Genomic DNA, 19,924 nt, shown 5'->3' with positions numbered 1-19,924 from the left:
CCTCGCTACGGCAGGCTGGTGAAGAGAAGGCACAGTCAGTGCGGGTTGGTGTGATCCCTGAGGATATCCCCCCGTTGCTGACCGTTGCCGATGGCGCGATCACCCGTCGAGCGGACGTGCTCCGGTTCCTGGTCGGGTCGAAGAGCAAGCCCTGACCTCGCATTTGCAGGCTGGTGAATGGATGGCGCGACCACCCGCTGAGTTGGGTATCCTCCGGTTCCTGGTCGTGGCCGAAGAGCAAGCCCTGACCTCGCATTCGCAGGCTGGTGAATGGATGGCGCGACCACCCGTCGAGTTGAGTGTATCCTCCGGTTCCTGGTCGTGGCCGAAGAGCAAGCCCTGACCTCGCATTCGCAGGCTGGTGAATGGATGGCGCGATCACCCGTCGAGTTGAGTGTATCCTCCGGTTCCTGGTCGTGGCCGAAGAAAAATCCTGTGCTTTATCGTACAGGTTGAAAATATCCTACCGCTTGATCGGAGGTGTAACGGCGTGGATCCTCAATCCCTTATAGCTTGATTGTGCGCATGGCGGATTGAGGGTGGACGAAAGCGTCGATGTAAGCTAGGGAGCCGAAGCGCCGTTGCGGCTATCGTTGGTTCATGTTATATATCCCCAAAGGATGAAACGGTTCTGGCGGCCTACGTTAGGGGAGAGGTTTTTAGTGGGTAGTGTATCAGGCCGCGGATGCCCCTTCTGGGCGCCGCTAGGTCGCCCCTTCTGGGCTGTGACCTTATTTTTGAGCCCACCCTTTAGGGTAGGGCTGTCAGGTTGCCCCTTCTGGGTTGCCTCTTTGGGTTTGCCCTCACCAATGGGCGCCAGGCCCCCCTTCAGGGGATACGAGTCCCACACTGCCCGGGCCCTCACCAGCCGAATAGAGTGAATGGGGGACAACCCGCGCGTGCATAAAGGCATTTTCCTCTTCTATTTAAACAAAAAAAAAAAAAAAAAAAAAAAAAAAAAGGTTAGGTTAGGTTAGGTTAGGGTTAGGTTAGGTTAGGTTAGGTTAGGTTAGGGTTAGGTTAGGTTAGGGTTAGGTTAGGTTAGGTTAGGTTAGGTTAGGTTAGGTTGAGTTCGGTGCGGGACGTTTTTGGAGGCGGACGTGCGGTGGAGTCGCTCCCGAAGTGGAATTGGGAAATAGATTATAATGTGAAAGAAAAAAATAAAAGGAACAACTAACTACTTGTTTTTTGTGTACATTTTATTTATTAAATAGAAAATTACAGTGCGGACAAGGAAAACGTCGGAAATAACGAATTATCCCTCCAACAGAGAGAATCTTCGGAAGGGCTACAACGAACGAACACAGAAACTATGATGACACCTTACACAATCAAGTGAGAATAAATAGAAAGGGTGAAAACAAACAACAGGACGGAAAACTACAAAAGGAAGTCAATCACCAATGCAAAATAACACGAAAACTCCGTACAAAATAAAAGATAAAATTGACAGGTGTAATGGCGTAGGCGGTTATGGCGGTTACGAACAAGATCATATAAATGAAGGTAGTTTGAAAAATACACAATAGAAAAAGCCCGAAGGGATGTAACTAAATAGGGCGACGAAGAACGAACGATGGGATGTTAAACAATGACTCGGACGGACACGAAATTGATACTAAAATGAAGATAAAGTGACAGCTGGAATGGCGGAGGTAAAACGAGCACGAACACGAACACATAGCACAACAAACAAAGACAACCCGAAAAATGCACCAACAATAAACCCTGGGATGCACAAGGTACACCACACAACAGCGGGAAAGTTAGACTATACAAATAAAAAACAGAAGACACAAGGTAAGTCAAAAGTTTCAAAAGTTTCATTAATTTCAAGAATAGTAGACGGGATGAAACGCGAACAACTGGTACAGGAAGGCACACGATAAAGAAGGAAGTGGTGGCGCAAGTGTGCCTAGTAGTAGACGCATAAAGGTTGCGCAGAGGAAAGTCAGGGAAGTAGCTAGGCGCACTGGTACCTGCCACAGCGAGAAAATAATAAAAGGTAGACAGACTCTTAAGAAATAAGCAGAGGCTAATAGAAAGTAGAGGAGGCAATATAATGATACGTAGGGGTTAAATAAGATAGTGAAATAGTAGCCCGAATACCGGTAAATAGCAATTAAAAGAAATGAGGACACCTATAGCACCGGTAATGTATACGTCAGTGAATAGACACGCATGCGCAGATTGGGGGATAGAATATACAAGAATGACTACATGAGGATATGACGTAAGGATGGCAGCACCGCTGCGGTGATAATACAGTAGTAAGAGGAAATAGTGGTCCTACACTAGAAAATAATATAGCGGAATCAAAATAATGGTCCATTACATGAACGGATGGAAAGAACGAAGCAGGCAATATAATCAACAATAAAGATCCAAATCAAAAAGGGATGGGCAAAAGTACGACCAACTAAATGATAACAGAAATAATCAAAGAACACATAGAGACTTAGGAGAAAACCAAAGATATATAGAAATTTATTACGATGAAACACAAGTCTTTACAATGCTCAAAAATTAAGATATGTATAACAGATACCAAAAATATAAATATAAATATAAATATATAAATATAAATAGTAATACATCTAACATATATATCAACGATCCAGGCACCGAACTCTCCTTCCCGTAAGGGGTCCCAGCCGAAGGTGTGAGGCACCGTGCCGAGAAGCTCGTGGCTACAGGGACCAAAATTGTGTAGCCATGAACGGTCCCTCGGGGGTACCTGCTGCCCCCCCCGAGTAATTTAGGCTTACCTGTACAAGGCGGCTCTGTGCAGGCGGACATAAATTCCGACCACAATCGTGGGACCAAACATGAATAATTTAAACCTAAAAACAAACCATAAAAAACAAACAGGACTGGAATCTATGGATACGACAAATGGCACGGAAAAGGACAAGAATGGGAAAAAAGATGAACAAATAAAAAAGGAAATGACACAGAGGAAAATAATGGGAGACACTGGAAATAGATTAACTGTAGAAGAAACTAGGATGGTGCTAAACCCAAAACCAGTCAGGGAACTGATGACAGCATTTAGACCGGCGAGGACATTATCGAGAAGCCCGGTAAGGTATAACGATGAAATAGCAATGGCAAACGTAGATCTCACGGGGGATGAGGAAGATGAAAACGAAAATGTATTCACGGACGCAAGTGACCGGAGTAAAGGGTCACAAACAGCAGTGATAAAAGACCATAAACAGACAAAAGAAGAAACTGAAATAAAATACGAAGAAACTACAGGAGGGGTGGGTCTGTCGCTCACGGCAATTTGCCAAATTATCGAGATGCTACAAAGAAGAAACGAAACGGTTAGCTGTTATTTACAGAGGGTCAAAAATGTCAATCCAGACATGAAACACATCAGCGTAGACATGGGTAAAGAGCTAGCGCAAGCGAAGGAGCTGGCTCGGGCAGCAGCAAAAGCATATCAGAAGGAAAAATGTGAGGAAATAGAAAGAACCAGACGAATAGAGGAAATATATAAGCAACAAATAGAAAATACAAGTATAGATAGAAGTAAACCAAAGAGTTATGGGGAAGGAAATAACGAAAATTTAAACAAAAGAAAGAATGTAACACCACCAGAACCAGAAATAAGTAAAAAGAAGAGCAAGACAAATGCAGTAAGTAATAGATTAGGACCCATGATAAGAAGCGTTCAAATTATCAGGGAAGCAAACGATGAGGCATCGTCAGACTCGGATTGGAGTATGATAAACAGAAGAAGGAAAAGAACGGATAAAAAAGAGAAGCTAAGTAGGGAAGAAACAGAGACAGGAGAGGACGATAGGAAACTAAATCAAAGAAGCACCAAACCTCCACCAAAAAGAGGAGAGGCTATAACAATCAAGGTTGGAAAAGGTAACACATACGCGGAAGTTACAAAGTCCCTCAAAAACAAGATGGGTAATGACATTGAGGGAGTAAAACGAATAAGGGAAACAAGAACCGGAGACCTACTTGTAGAATTTAATGAGAAAACGGACAGCTCAGTGTTTAGAGACCAAGCAATACAGGCACTAGGAGCCGGAGCGGAAGTGAGAAGACTGATACCGAAAACAAAAATAGAAATACTAGATATAGATCCGTCCGCCGAGGCGGAGGAAATTATTGGTGCCTTAGTAAGAGATACGGGCATAAGAGCGGAAGATATATTCTGCAAATCCCTACGTAAAGCGTACATGGGTACACAGGTAGGGATAATCGAGGGGCCAATAGACCTGCAGGAAAAAATTAAGGAAAATAAGATCAGAATCGGGTGGGTAAATTGCAGAGTAAGACACATGCCCGATATCATTAGATGTTATAAGTGCCATAATATAGGGCATGTGGCAGCGCGATGTGCTGTAATACAGGGTGAAAAAATGTTATGCAGGAGATGTGGAAAGGAGGGACATAACATGGCAGAATGTAATGCGGAAAAATCGCAGTGCAGATTATGCATTGCAAAAGGTTTAACGGGAAATTCGGTAATGCATATTGCCGGCTCGATAAGATGTACGGTTTACAAGGACGCGGTTAAAGGGAGTAAAAGGATTAAACAAAATTCGTGATGAAAATACTCCAAATAAACCTGAATAAATGCAAGGCTGCACAGGCTCTGCTGGAAAAAACGGTCCAGGATACTGGAGCGGACATAGTGATAATATCAGAACAAAACAGGAGCATGAATTACTGGTATGGGGATACAAAGGGGGATGCGGCGATCTGGATAACAGATCTAGGAATTAGGAAGGCTACCAAACTTAATCTAGTAAAACAAGGTAAAGGGCTGGTCGCGATAAATTATAATGAGTACCTGATTATTAGTAATTATATCTCACCGAACATAGACAATGAGGAACTGGACGATAGACTGAAAGAGGTTAGAGATATAATTATAGCAAAAAAATGGGCGGGTGTCTTGTGGGCAGGGGACCTGAACGCTAAGTCACCACTATGGGGAGGAAACGCCTGGAACCCTAGAGGGAAGAAAGTAATTAGGGAGATCATAAATGCGGAACTAATACCAGTTATTACTGAAGGTGGAAATACATGCACGAGGGGAAATGGGTCGAAAATAGACATTATAATTATTAGCACGAATTTAGAGGATAAAATGAGGGAAAGTAGGGTCCTAGGTACATATACAGGTTCGGACCACCAATATGTCTGGCATAGGGTTGACCTCCAAACGACCAGGCCTGAAACAAAGAAAAAGAAAGAAATTAAGAAAGACATAGATGCGAAACTATTGATAAAAAAGTTCCAGGAAAAATACCAAGGAAAGGTAGAGGAGGGGTTTAATGAACAAATAAATATTAATGATATTAAGAAATTCGTAAGGGAACTAGAGGATTTGTGCAATAGTAGTAGGAAAAATAGAGGGAAATCGATAAATAGGAAACCGGTCTACTGGTGGAATGAGGAAATCGCGAATCTAAGGAAAATAACAAATAAAAATAGGAGAAAATTAACTAGAAGTAGAAAGAAGGGGAATGTTGAGGCGATAAAGAGAGTAGAGGAAAAATATAAAGAAGCCAAGAAGTCGCTGAAACGAGAAATTGGTAGGGCGAAAAAAGAGGTTTGGGAAAAGTTCATTGATTCAGTGGATCGGGATATTTGGGGCAAACCATACAAGGCGGTGATAAGGCAAATAAAACCGGAACCTCCGCCAGTGGTACTGAACTTAGAACAAACTAGAGAAGTGATAAAAGGGTTGTTCATAATGAAACAATCTGGGATAGAGGAAGGTATGGCAGACGCGGGGCATGAGGGGAATAATGTGATGAAGGAACAGGAATATAAATCACAAAATAACATGGAGGACTTAGAAATATCTACGGATGATGTAATTAGGGCGGGAAAAAGAATTATGATAAAGAAAGCACCAGGGCCGGATGGCATTCCAGCACTGGCTGCAAGAGTAATAGGTATTAATGCTGCACGATGGCTTCAACAAATCTTTAATAGCTGTCTGAAGATAGGGTACTGGCCGGACCAATGGAAGGAAACAAGACTCGTCTTACTTCCGAAGGGGAAAAAGAAAATAGTAAATAGTATAAGAGGGGAGAAGATAAACCCGTCTGACTACAGGCCGCTTTGCATAGCGTCTAATATGGCAAAAATTTTTGAACACGTCATAAAAGACAAATTATTGGAGGAACTAGACAAGGATGGCCTGTCAGAGAACCAATATGGGTTTAGGAAGGGGAGGAGCACTGTCCACGCAATGGACACAGTTATGGGACTATGGGATGGAGCTAAGAGGGAAGGCAGACACTGTCTGCTAATATTGCTAGACGTTAAAAATGCCTTCAATACCCTAAGGTGGCGAAGTATAATTGAAGCAATGCGTAAGAAAAACTTCAATCCGCAAATGGTGGGACTCATCCGATCATACCTAACAAATAGATGGCTTATAGTAAATACCTCGGATGGCACCGATAGAATCCAAGTGTTTGGAGGAGTTCCACAGGGATCGGTGATCGGACCGTTCATGTGGAACTTGGTGTACGATGGGCTCCTTAAAAAGACAATAAGAAGAGATGTATATCTTATTGCCTTCGCCGATGATGTGGGTATTATCATCATAGAAAAAGACCTCGAGACCATCAAAATAATAGCAAATGAAGTAATGAAGGATATACTAACCTGGTTCCAGGGAGAAGGCCTAGAATTAGCACCCCAGAAGTCAGAGTCAATTCTGCTTACTGGAAGAAAATGCGTAGAGGGCATCCCTGTCAAAATAAACGAAGAAGAGATAAAAATTAGTGAAAAAGCTAAATACCTAGGGGTAATTTTCGAAACGAACCAGGTGTTCAAAGAACACATCAAGAACACCATGGATAGAGCGCTGAAGTATGCGATATGTCTGGGGATGCTACAATCCAATATAAGAGGAGCCGGTACGAAAGCCAGGATCCTATATTACAGGGTGGCGGAGTCTGTCGTAATGTACGCCGCTCCAATATGGGGAAGAGCTGTACAGTACAAGATAAATGTCAGCGAAATACGCAGCGTACAAAGGATAGCTTTAGGGCGAGTACTGAGAGCGTACAATACAGTATCAACCGAAGTCCTTTGCGTGATAGCCGGAGTACCACCATGGGATCTAGAGGCCGATAGAAGAGCCCGGATCTTTGAAAGGAGCAAAAAAGAATTAAATGAACTGGAAGGAAAAGAAAAAAAGGAAAAAATAAAAGATATCAAGAAAGAGGAAACAAAACTGATGAACGAAAAATGGCAAAAAGAATGGGACCTGAGTACAAAAGGAAGATGGCTATACAGCATTATTCCTAATATAGAGGAATGGGTGAAAGAAGGGGCCCCAATTATGGACCACTTCACAATGCAAGTGCTAACGGGCCATGGATGCTTTGGAACATACCTGCATAAAATTAAGAAGGAAGAAAATAGCAGTTGCTGGTTTTGTAACGAAGAGGTAGATGAGGTAGTCCATACGCTGTTCCATTGTACAAGATGGGCACAAGAGAGAAGAGACCTGGAACGGAATATATATCCTATAAGGTGGAAAGAACAGAACCTGAGGACTTTGTTGAAAGATAAGCAAAAAAATGTAACAGTAAGAGATTTTATAATTATGACAATGAAAGATAAATGTAAATATGAAAAGGAAAACAGGGAAGAACTGAGAAAGAAGAAAGACACAAGAAGTCTAGGAAAGAAAAGAGGAATTAAGGAAAGAAAAGCAAAAAATGAACATATTAAATAGAAAGAAAAGACTAGTAATAATGCATTTTCACCAAGTAAGGATGTACAAACAGAAGTCAGAAAAATAGGAAATCCTAATGTAACAAAGGATTAGAAACATGTTCTACTGAAAAAACAAAAGATTTTTAACAATGGACCTAAATCTGAGAGAGAGAAAAAAGAAGAAAAGAAAAAATTTTTAACGAATAACCTCTAGAATTTTACAGAAAAGAAACGTACAGTGAGACGTCAAATATATATTTTAAAAAATTGACCAATGGAATAGTTTAAAATCAGACAGAGAATCTTGAAATAAGTTTTAATAAAAGAAATAATGACAGTAAATGTAGAACATGAACTATCCTGCAGCATAAAACAGATAACGCTTAGAGTAGAATAGGAAAATACGAAAATATAAAACTAAAGAAGATAGGAGATAAGAAAAAGCAAAAAAAGAAATAAATAAATACTTACTAGAAAATGTTGAGAAACCAAATAACAGTAACAAAAATAGCAGCACATTAACCATGAGCATGTCCCGCGTAGCCGGACACTGGTATCTTGGCAGGAACATAAGCAGTCCATAAGACGGCTGAAAAGTAAAGAATGAAATAACACAAGTATCCCGGTGTAACTGCATCAATGAACGGAAGGATTATAGTTGAAACAGGGTAAACGAGAAGGTATTAAAAGGTATAATATATAATAGAATAAAATAGGAAAAACAACTTACCTGGAAGTAGCCAGTGTTAACCATAGCCTAGAAAGCACTAAAATCCAGGATAGGAAAGGGTTATTTTAGAAAATACTTAAATAGCAAAGAAAATATTATATATATATACAAGAAAGGGTTAGCCAAGCAGACAGAAAAGTATGCAGATAACAGAAATACGGGTACTTATCTTAATACGCTGCTACCCATTGTGCTTGTAATAGGAGTAGTAGTAGGAGAATGACACAGAAAATCGGTGTTGAAATATACACAGAGATGAGAGGCGATCTTGTAAATCCATAACCTAGAACAAGAGTACAAAATAAGATGTGTAATTAGGTGAAACTGTAAAATTGTGTAGAATAGGAAATAAATGGTAAAGCATATAGAGTTAAGCAAGGACAAAGACAAAGATAAAGAAAGATCCACAATATTCATTTGTATAAATAAAAGAATATAATATATAATATAACCGACTGCGAAAATAGAATCTAACTATGAGCACAAAATACATAGTGAGGAAACTCAATAGGAAGGTTAAGTAAACTAGGGATATCAGTGGAACATAGGTAAAATATGAGAGGGTAAGCTAGGCCGGACAAATGAAATAATCTGGGAACATAGAAACACAAGATGTGACAAACCAGTGATTAGTAACAAACTATATACATAGGAATAAAACAAAGCTCAGAGAAATACGGAGAATAGTAGAGATAATGGAGTACCTTGTAATAAAAATCGGAAAGGGTTAAAACAGTTATAGACTAGGGAAGCCTGGTAAATGAAAGGCCGCATCCCCCCCCCCCCCACTCGTCGTATGGTGGTCAGGGGTTCAAGGATCTCATAAGTGATACAAGAAATTGCTCTTATTAAATACCTCTTAGTACAAACACTACGTAACAACCAACAAACTAGGTGAAATGAATGATATAAAATGAAAAGGAAGAGATGTTACTGGCGAAGAGTAGTGTAAATACTAATACCAAAGTATAGAGGGGACAGGATGTAGCATGAAATAACATGAGGCTAACCCTGTCATCATGAAGATGGCACAAAAAAAAAAAAAATAGAATGCCAGGACGGGAAAGTACTGCCGGTACAGTAGAACAAATACAATAGTAAATACCGACTAAGGAATAAGAAGAACAAGATATTACTTAGTTGAGACGTACATGAAAAATAAAAGAAGGGTGACTGAACAGGGGGGCCGAAGTAATGCGAGAACGCGGTTCCGACCTCTCCTGGTCACAAATACATATACACAGGTAAGTCGAGGAGGGGGTTTTTAGTGGGTAGGCGACACTAGGTCGAGAGTCCCACACTACCGGGGTGGAAATCACTCGGTGTGCCTAATGCATTTTCCCCCTCCCCGCAAACAAAAAAAAAAAAAAAAAAAAAAAAAAAAAAAAAGGTTAGGGTTAGGTTAGGTTAGGTTAGGTTAGGTTAGGTTAGGTTAGGTTAGGGTTAGGTTAGGTTAGGTTAGGTTAGGTTAGGTTAGGTTAGGTTAGGTTAGGTTAGGTTAGGTTAGGTTAGGTTAGGTTAGGTTAGGTTAGGTTAGGTTAGGTTAGGTTAGGTTAGGTTAGGTTAGGTTCCACGGACCTACCTGGTTGTCCAGGTAGGCGGGGAGGTGGTACCCCGACGTGGCGCGTCCCCAGGTGGCGGATAGGGGAATGCTCGCCATGCACTTTTTGGAGTGCATGGAGGGCAGGAGCGAAATAAAATAGCTCCCGCGGACCAAACACTAATACAGGATTGGACTGGCGTTGACGACTTGGCAATCTCCTGGACGAATTCAAAATTTATTTACTACAATGGAACGCACGAATTTAAGAAGAAAAACCAAGTACGGTGCAGGGGGGCTCGGTGACCCCAGTACCGGCTCGGTGGGTGGTGTATGTGCAGGCCCCCCCGAGTCGTCATCCAACGACTGCTCAACGCAGGTGGCAGACCGCCAGGCCTCTGCGTCAGTAAAAGCGACTGGCGAGGAAGGAATGAGGGAGCAGGCTACGCACCTGAGAATAGAAGAGGTGTTCTCTAAGAGACCTAAGGTCAAGAGGACACCCCCAGGAGTGGGAATCGCCAGGGGAGTAGAAAACCCTTTCGGGCGAATGGACTCAGTCGACCTAACGGGAGACGAGGCAGATGAAATGGATGTAAACCAGGCTCCGGATATATCCCGATCGGAGAAGGACGGGAACGGAGAGCGGAGATCCTGGCGACTAACGATTGAAGAGAAAATGGAGTTCAGTCTAAGGGCAATTAAAAAGATATTGGAAACCATTAAAGGACATAATGTGGTGCTCGGGGACTTGATCCTTGGAAACAAGGACGTGGACCCTGTGCTGAGGGAAACATATATCTCACTTGGGTGCTGCCTTGAGGAAGTAGAGGATGTGTTTGACGGACTCAGTGGAGCACAGGCAGAGATGAAGGATGGGAGGAACAGCGAGATGGATTATATACTTACCGGGGAGACGGTGGCTTCACAACATATAACGGCAACCACTGGGACTGACCGGGGTGAACAGGAACCTGCAAAAGAAAAAAATAAAAAGAGTGTTAAGAACATGGGGACGCAGACAATAGACGAGGGGGAGACGGACTTCCCCCCCCCTGCCTGTCATAAGGCAAAAGAGGAAGGAAATCTCACCGCCCACCGAGAACGCAGGTAAAAAGACGAGGTTTACGGGGGATGTGGAAGGGACCCCGGAGGATGTATTGAGAAGGAAGAAGAGGGAAATAGGGCCCGCCGGAGGGGTAAAGACGAGCCAGCCCGCAGAGGAAGAATGGGTAACGGTGAACCCAAAAAGGAAAAAGAGAGGCACCAATAAGAGAGCCAATAAGGATGATGGGAGGGCCGTGAGTGATGTGGATAAGGCACCTGGAGTGAATGTGGGTAAGAAAGGGACGCCCAGAAGGCCTAACAAACCCCTGGCAATTGCCGTGCGGTTTGGAAAAGAGGTTTCCTTTGCAGATGTACTCAAGAGAGTCAAGAACGCGGCTGGCACGGCCCCGGTAGGTGTTAAAGCCGTGAAACAAACGCGTGCAGGAAACCTCCTGATCGAATTTACCCCAGGAACAGATCTGGAGGTGTTTAAAAGGACATTGGACGGGAAATTGGGGCAAGAAGTGGAGGTGGCGAGTCTCCAGCAAAAGATTGATGTGGAGATAAAGGGGATAGATCCTCTTGCAGAGAGAGCAGAAATCCTCGATTCAATAAAGAAGGAGTTGGGCCACGAGGCGGTAGGATCAAGGATCAAAGTCCTGAGAACGGATCCAAGACAGAACAAAATTGCGGTTGTTGAAGGACCAGCAATTGACATGAGTAAACTGGCCAGGAGAGGCAGAATGAAGATTGGATGGACTATAGCAACAGTAAGGGAAGTCCCTCGACTACTCAGGTGTTACCGATGCCACGATTTTGGGCACGTGGCGAGTAGCTGTAGGGGAGGTAAGGAAGGCACAAGCTACTGCAGAAAGTGTGGAGATGTAGGCCACCAGATGAAGGACTGCGAAAAAGAGCCGAGGTGCAGACTCTGCGTGGCGGATGGTCTTCCAGAGAACAGCGTTAGGCACGTAGCGGCTTCTATGAGGTGCAGCAAATATAAGGAGGCAATTAAAAAGGAAAGAGGGCAAAATTAGGCTATTACAAATAAATGCGAACCATTGCAGGACAGCCCACGATTTAATAACGGTCACGTCGAACAAATATCTTGCAGACGTGGTAATAGTGGCGGAACCCTATTGTGTTCCCGACAACTGGTTCGCGGATATGTCTGGCCGGGCCGCGATCTGTGTGACTAACAGGGGTGGTGCAAGCTGTAAAGAACTATCACTGATTACGAGGGATGATGGATTCGTCATTATTAAATACAATGACTATTATATAGTAAGCGTTTATGCGTCACCGAATAACTCGATGCAGGAATATGAATCACTATTGTACTCGCTGACTTCCGCGATTAAAGCGCTTGGCAATAAGCAGGGCGTTATCGTATTAGGGGACTTTAACTCAAAGTCGCCGTTATGGGGATCCAAAAAGTGGTGTAGTAGGGGGAAATTACTGTACCAATTCAGCGGCTCGGTGGACCTCCATCCTATCGTCACGGAAGGGGGTATCACCTGCGAACGGGGCAGCGGTTCGAAGGTGGACATTATGTTCTGCGATAGTAAGGTGCTGGCCATGCTAAGGACATCGGTGGTTCTGGATGATCTGTCAGCGTCAGATCACAAGTACCTATTTCATTCTTACGGGGTTGAGCTCGGGGAGACAGACGCTGCTTCGCCGTTTGACATGAAAAAAGGAAAGTTAGATGAGGAAAAGTTTATGGGTGCCTTTCTGAAAAGATATGGGGACGAGAACTACAGTAAGAGGGCAAGGACGAGCACGACGTACGAGGTCGACAAGTTTATCGAGGACGTAGGTAAACTGGTCAATAGGTACACCAGGTATGTGGGGAAAGATCAGGACAATAGAACACCGGTACCTTGGTGGAATGAGGGCATTGCGGCGAAGAGAACAGCTGCGAATAAAGCCAGGCGGAAATACACGAGGGACAAGGCGAGGAACATGCAGGAAGCCATGGAGAAGTCCCACGAGGAATATAGGAGGTGTAAGTGGGAGCTGAATAAAGAAATCAAACTGGCGAAAAAAGAGAGCTGGGCCAAGCTCCTGTGCGAAGTAGACGCGGACATCTGGGGTAGACCCTATAAAAATATTATGAAAAAGGTTAAAGGGAACATTGCGAAACCGGATGTCCTCAATGCAGATGAAGTGACTGAGGTGGTTGAGAATTTGTTCATCACCAAACCACTACCAGAGGACGCACCCGAAAAAGAAAGAAAAAACGACAGAGACCAAGACAAAGAGAAAGTGAAAGAAGGAGTAGAAGAAGAAAATGAAGGGAAGGAGGACAACGCAGACATAGATACAGAAATAACTTACCTACCTGGGACCGGAAAGATAACTCAGGAGGAGGTACAGAAGATTGCGCGGAAGATGTCGGCGAGAAAGGCCCCTGGCCCAGATGGAGTGACGTCCGCTATAGCAAAAGAAATGGGCATAAAGGCCTCGAAATGGCTGGCACATATCTTTAATGTCTGCTTTAATAGAGGATACTGGCCAACTGCCTGGAAGATTGGTCGGCTGGTTCTATTGCCGAAAGGCAAGAAGAACTCGAAAGCCGAAAGAGCCTATAGGCCTTTGTCTATAATATCCTGCATCGGCAAAATACTGGAGCACACTATCAAGGTGAGAATTGTGCAAGCACTCCAGGAAAACGATCTGGCCCCAAACCAGTTTGGATTTAGGAAGGGCAGATCGACAATGGATGCTATGAGACTAGTGACGCGGCACTGGGAAAGGGCGAGAAAAGATGGCCGGCACTGCCTGATGGTGATGTTAGACGTTAAGAACGCGTTTAACACCGTCAGGTGGAATAGTATCATCAGACGCATGGAGCAGAGGGGCTTCCCAAAAAAGGTAGTGGATTTTCTGCGCAGCTACCTTTCTGATAGGTGGATTGTCTACCAAGGTACAGAAGCTGAGCATAGGTACCAGGTGTTCGGTGGGGTCCCTCAGGGGTCGGTGATCGGTCCTTTGCTCTGGAACATCGTGTACGATGACCTCCTGAGGACCGTAATGGAAGTAGATGTGTACCTGGTTGGGTACGCAGATGATATAGGAATATTAATTGTCGATGAGAATCTAGAGAGTATGGTGAAGAAGGCCGAGAGTACGATCACAGACATGGGTAGGTGGTACGAGATGGAGGGACTTGGACTCGCCCACCACAAAACAGAGGCTATCCTCCTCACTGGCAGGAAGGTGACTGGCCTGAGGATCAATTGTGGGGAATCCATGATCACGACGCGGAAGGAAGCCAGGTACCTCGGAGTGATCCTGGAAGAGAACAGGATGTATAAGAAGCACATCAGTACGGTGAGTGATAGGGCGTTGCAGTATGCTAACAGGCTGGCCCTGCTTACGCCTAACCTATATGGGGCTGGAAACCTGGCCAGGAAATTGTATTACAAGGTGGTAGAGTCGGTGATGTTATATGCGGCTCCTATATGGGCTACGGGCCTCGAAAATAAGGGAAACCTATGGAGGCTAGGTAGTACCCAGCGCACGGCGCTGATACGAGTGGCCAGGGCATACGGGACGGTCTCGGATGACGCCTTGTGTGTCCTTACGGGCCAGGTACCGATAGATCTTATCATCAGAGAAAGGCAGAGGATCTACGATAAGAAAGAGGTAGACCGCGAAGGGGGAACCGCCACAGGGGAAGGGCTAAAGGAGAGAGAGACGAAAACTACGATGGAGGAATGGCAGAGGAGATGGGATGAATCCATAAAGGGAAGATGGACTCACTGCCTTATACCCGATGTTAAAGAATGGGTCTCCTGGGGGCCGGGAATCTTAAATTTCCACCTGACGCAAGTACTATCAGGTCACGGGTGCTTCAGTAGTTTCCTGAAGAAAATAAAGAAAAAAGACGATGACATGTGCTGGTTCTGCCCAGGGAAAGTGGATAATCCTGAGCATTTCTTGTTTGAGTGCAGCAGGTGGAATAGTGACAGGGCGAAGCTTAGCAGTAGTATTCACTCGCGGTTAACTAAAGAGAACTTTATGAACGTGCTAAAAGAGGAAAAAACGAGGTCCGCCTTAATAGAGTACATAAGTAAGACGTTGAAAGATAAAGAAAACTACGAGAGAGAGAAGGAGAAAGACGGGACAATAAGAAGAAGAAGGAAAAGAAAGAGAGGGGAAAGTTTGTGAATGAATGGTATAGGTGGATACTATGCACATACTTATATGGTTTTATTTATTTGTTTATTTATTAACTATTCATGACGTCCTCGATTATTATCTACGTGTTTATTTATTGATAATTTAATTGTCCTAGTGTTTCTGTGAATTCCTCACTCGTGGTTAGGTACGTGCCTCTTAATATGTGTATACGGGTGACCTGTCTGATTATTTATTTATTTATTGATGGACTATTTATGTGTTTGTTGACTATGTATTTATTTATTTATCGACCAGAATTCCAGGTCGTCCGGCGTGCATATACTGATTGGGTACTCGGCCCATTGGTTATGGGCTAGGTGTTAAAGGGAAAGAAACCCAGTGGTTGGCGGTATCTAAGTTTGATGACTTAGAGACTTAAAGACGTTTTATGTAGTTTTATTGACCGTTATTGTTGATTTTACAGAAGTGACTAGGCTAGCCCTATTTTATGTTACGGTGTTGACTATATTTTATTTTATTATATTAATATTTTATTCTTTTTCTTTTTATTATGGTACCTAGTTTCTACGTTGGCTGTCAAAGTCATACCAAATTTGAGTTGTGATGTTAGTTCGGGAGTCCACATTTCGTGGAAGCTCCGTGGGTTTTCGTTGGTGCCGGTTAAGTCGTCCCGCCCCCGATGTAATGCTCACAAGCGGTTCCGGGGGCGTGGTTTCTTCGCGACGAGGCGCCCTGATTGGCGAAATCGAGGTGGGTTTTTTAGTGGGTAAACTACTCTAGTGGGTAGGAGCCCCACAGTATCGGGCACATGCCAACTAGCCCGGTCTGCGTAATGCATTTTTCCCACCTCGTTAATAAAAAAAAAAAAAAAAAAAAAAAAAAAAAAAAAAAAGGTTAGGTTAGGTTAGGTTAGGTTAGGTTAGGTTAGGTTAGGTTAGGTTAGGTTAGGTTAGGTTGGGTTAGGTTAGGTTAGGTTAGGTTAGGTTAGGTTGGTGTTTATGGTTTACGTGACTTGCACTGCTGTTTCGTTGATTAGTTCAAGTTTCTTCTCATTATCATTTCATTTTTGTCATATTTCATTTTCATTTTCTTTATTTTCATTTCATTTTATATTTGTAACGATGCAGCAGTGTAATATGCTTAAATGAATGAATTGGACAATCCGGGTTGTGTTATTAACTGTTTTCTTTTAGTTTCAGTTTGGTTTAGTTTTATTTCAGCTTTAGTATGCTTGTTTTAATGGTGTCGTGTGATGAGTGATTGATTGCTTTTGTGCTCTTGGTGTAGTTTGTTTTGTTGTGGTTTATTGGTGGGTGGTGGGTGTTCATTCCTTCCTTCCTTTACTTATAATATTGTATTACATTAGCTTTCTTGCTTGCTTTCATTCATTCACCTTCTTTCCTTTCCTTAATCTTCAATTTCTTTAATCGTTCCATTCATTCATTCATTCATTCACTCAGTCATTGTGGTCAATTAAAGTTAGTTAGTGAATATGATTTATTTTATTTATTTTATTTTATTCTATCTTAGTTTTGCTTTCTTTATGATGACGGGTTGTTTTGTCCATCCAAATGTGTTGATTGATTGTGCGCGGTTTGTTATAATCTTATAATTTAAGTATCCTTATTATTTATTTACTTATATATTTATGTATTCCAGTCTATATTTATAATTTAACTTATAATCTATCTTGCTGAGGAAATAGAGTGTTGTAGTTAATAATCTTTACGGTTATATTTTATTGAATTCATTTCTTGTATTTTGTATTCTATTTAGTATATTTCATTTGTTTTACAGTATATTACATTACATTACTTTACATTCATTACATTATTTACATTATATTGGTTACGGTCTTCACTTTATATTTTATGCCTTATTATTTACTCTATAATTTACCTCATTCTTCTTTGATATCTTTAATTGATTACTTCACTGTTCAGTCGTTCATTCTTCCATTCTATCATTGTTCATTCGTTCTGATACATTCCTGCTTCTTGTTTTCACTCACGCCTTACCTTCTTTATTTTTCTTAACCTTTAGCTTTCTTAATCTTACTTTCTTAATGGTTCCATATATTCATTCATTCATTATTCATTCACTCATTCATTCTGATCAATTAAAGTTAATGAATATGATTTATTTTACATTTATTTTACTTTGGTTTTACTTTGGTTTTGCTCTCTCTGTGATGATGGGTGGTTTTGTCAATTCAAATGCTTTGATTGTGCGTGGTTTTATTATAACCTTGTTATTTAAGTATCCTTATTATTTACTCATTTATTTAATTATTTATTCAGTCTATATACTGGTGCAGTGTTTATTGAACTGCGTACTTTATATTTGATTTGATTATTGTCGTTTCAGTTAGTTTATTTTGATACAACATTTAACAGTAAGTTCTATTTGCATTTGCATTGACATAATCATTCATCGTTTATCGTTTTGCCATTTATAATTTATAATTTAACTTATGGGCTATTTTGGGAAAGAAATAAAGTATTGTAGCTAATAATCTGTACGGTTGTATTATATTTTATTCACTTCTTGTATTTTATTTTGTATTCTATTTTAGTATAATTCATTATGTTTTACATTATATTACGTGACATTACAGTATTACACTATTTACATTATGTTGGTTACTACCTTCACTTTTATACTTTATGACTTATAACTATTTACCTTATTTAACTCGTTCATTAGTATCTTTAATTGATTACTCTATTGTTCAGTTGTTCATTCTTTTCATTCTATCACTGTCATTCATTCTGAACTGAATTGAATTGAATTAAAGTAATTATTATGATTAAAATAATTATTATGATTTAGTTTATTTAACTCTTGATTGTACAAAGTTCTGTAGATTGTATTAATATATTTATGATTTGTTTCCATACGGTTATTCTTTATTCTATATTTTATATTTTAGTATATTTATATTTATATATTCTAGTTTATTATGACACGTTATCGCTGTTATTGATATTTATTTTATTTCATTATCGCCTCTTGATTTGGTTCTTGATTTTCCTGTGCATCCTTGATATTCGTTGACGTTTTGATGTTCTTTTGATATTAGTTAATTCAATTTATTCATGATGTCTCTCTCTGGTCATAATGTTGCTCTTCCATGATGGTGGGCTGTTTCTGTAATTTAAATTTAATAGTCATGTCACCAGTATGGGTAATTTCTGTTGTTTTATAGTATGTTGCATTACCTTACCTTGTTCCTTTCTTTTCTTTTCCTTTTCAGTTGCAATTCAGTTCTCTTATTCAATGTCGTTCCTTTTAACTAGTCCTTGCATGCTAGTTTTGACACCGTGGCTCTGGCACATTAGGGTTTGCTTAAAATAATTGTCATTTGTCTTTGTTATCTCATCTCTGAATTTTACTTTTCAATGGTTTATTTTACTTTACCTTACTCGTACTTGCTGGTATTCTGTTGTTTCTCTCTTCCTTGATTTATTCATTTATTCATTCATTCACTTATTCATTATTCATTATTCGTTATTCATTCATTATTTATTCTGATCAGTTGAGGTTGGTGATTTGATTTGATTTATCTTAATTAATTTTGCTATTCTTCTGTGATGATGAGTGGTTTTGTCTATTCAAATGCTTTCATGCTGCGCGGGTTCTGTTTAATTTCACCACTTTAAATATTAGTTTAAAATACTTTACTTATTGATTGATTGATTGATTTATTCTTACACTATGCAGTAGCATAGTGTTTAACTGAATTACACAGTTTACATTTGATTTGATTTATTTACATGTTGTTTATTTCCTTATTTTGAAATGTCATGAAATAATTGGTTCTATGTACATTTGCATTGACACGATCACTTATCATCCACCATTTACCATTTAACATATAATTTACTTGGTAAAGAAATAGAGTATTTAGTTAATAAGCTTTACGGTTATATTTTGAGTCCACTTCTTGTATTTTATATTCTACTTTATTTTATTATATATCATTTGTTTTACATTATTATATTACATTGCATTATATTACACTGTGTTGCTTTACCCTATATTATTACATTATGCTGGTCGTGGCTTTCACTTTATACTTTACGCTTCCTATTCACTTCATTCTCTTTAATTTCTTTATTAATAACTTCACTGATAATTCGTTCATTCTTTCACTCCGTTATTGTTCATTCATTCTGTATTAACTGAATTAAAGTTACTGTTATGATTTAGTTTAATTTTATATTTATGGTGGTACAAAGTGTTGTAGATTAAATTAATATATTTATGGTTTGCTTTGATGCGGTTATTCTATATTCAATATACTTATATTTTATATTTAGTTATTTGTGCCGCGTTATCACTGTTTATCACTATTTATTTATTTTACTGTCGTTTCCTTGGTTGTCACCTGTTATATCCTTGGATATTCTGATTCTTTTTTGATATTCGTTAATTCAATTAATTCATGATGTCTCTCTCAGGTATTGGTATTTTATAGTTCTGTCATAATAGGGTGACAGTGTGCTTTTCCTGTGGGAATTAATGTGCATGTTATTAAGTTGTGCTATTCCTGTTTATTTTATGGTGCGTTGTTACAATTATTATCTTACCTTGCTTGTTTCCTTTTTCTGAGTTGACTATCAGGCTTTTTAGTAGGTAATCTTGTTCTTGTTCCCATTCTTAACGAGTCTTCTTACACTCTTCTTGCTTTCTGTTGACAATCCTTGTTTTGACACATTAGGGGTTAGGGTTAAGGTTATGTA

The 19,924-nt window shown here is 40.6% G+C and overlaps 1 protein-coding gene and 1 long non-coding RNA gene across 2 annotated transcripts; one reads left to right on the top strand and one right to left on the bottom strand.

The window, feature by feature from the left end:
* Nucleotides 1-1,181: 1,181 nt before the first annotated feature.
* On the bottom strand, nucleotides 1,182-2,854 carry LOC114881784. Its single transcript, XR_003790329.2, has 2 exons — nucleotides 2,769-2,854; nucleotides 1,182-2,690 (listed from the first exon to the last, which is right to left on the bottom strand). It is a non-coding gene; the product is annotated as an uncharacterized LOC114881784 (long non-coding RNA).
* A 28-nt stretch (nucleotides 2,855-2,882) lies between these two features.
* LOC114881785 lies at nucleotides 2,883-8,300 on the top strand. Its single transcript, XM_029198653.2, has 4 exons — nucleotides 2,883-4,279; nucleotides 4,397-4,490; nucleotides 4,610-6,908; nucleotides 8,191-8,300. The coding sequence occupies exons 1-4, from the start codon at nucleotides 2,883-2,885 to the stop codon at nucleotides 8,298-8,300; spliced, it is 3,900 nt and encodes a 1,299-aa protein (XP_029054486.1).
* Nucleotides 8,301-19,924: the final 11,624 nt, after the last annotated feature.

Source organism: Osmia bicornis, unplaced genomic scaffold (genome assembly GCF_907164935.1).
Source record: "Osmia bicornis bicornis unplaced genomic scaffold, iOsmBic2.1, whole genome shotgun sequence".
Lineage (NCBI taxonomy): Eukaryota > Metazoa > Arthropoda > Insecta > Hymenoptera > Megachilidae > Osmia > Osmia bicornis.
Note: the sequence above shows the minus strand (reverse complement) of the source record. Positions and strands in the feature narration are given on the sequence as shown.

Excerpts from the sequence above, each read along its gene's own strand:
- LOC114881785 (XM_029198653.2), top strand. The coding sequence starts at position 2,883 with ATGGATACGACAAATGGCACGGAAAAGGACAAGAATGGGAAAAAAGAT. Across the intron at positions 4,491-4,609 it reads AAGGTTTAACGGGAAATTCG|GCTGCACAGGCTCTGCTGGA; the intron begins GTAATGCATATT and ends AATAAATGCAAG. Across the intron at positions 6,909-8,190 it reads ATCCAATATAAGAGGAGCCG|AAAATGTTGAGAAACCAAAT; the intron begins GTACGAAAGCCA and ends AATACTTACTAG.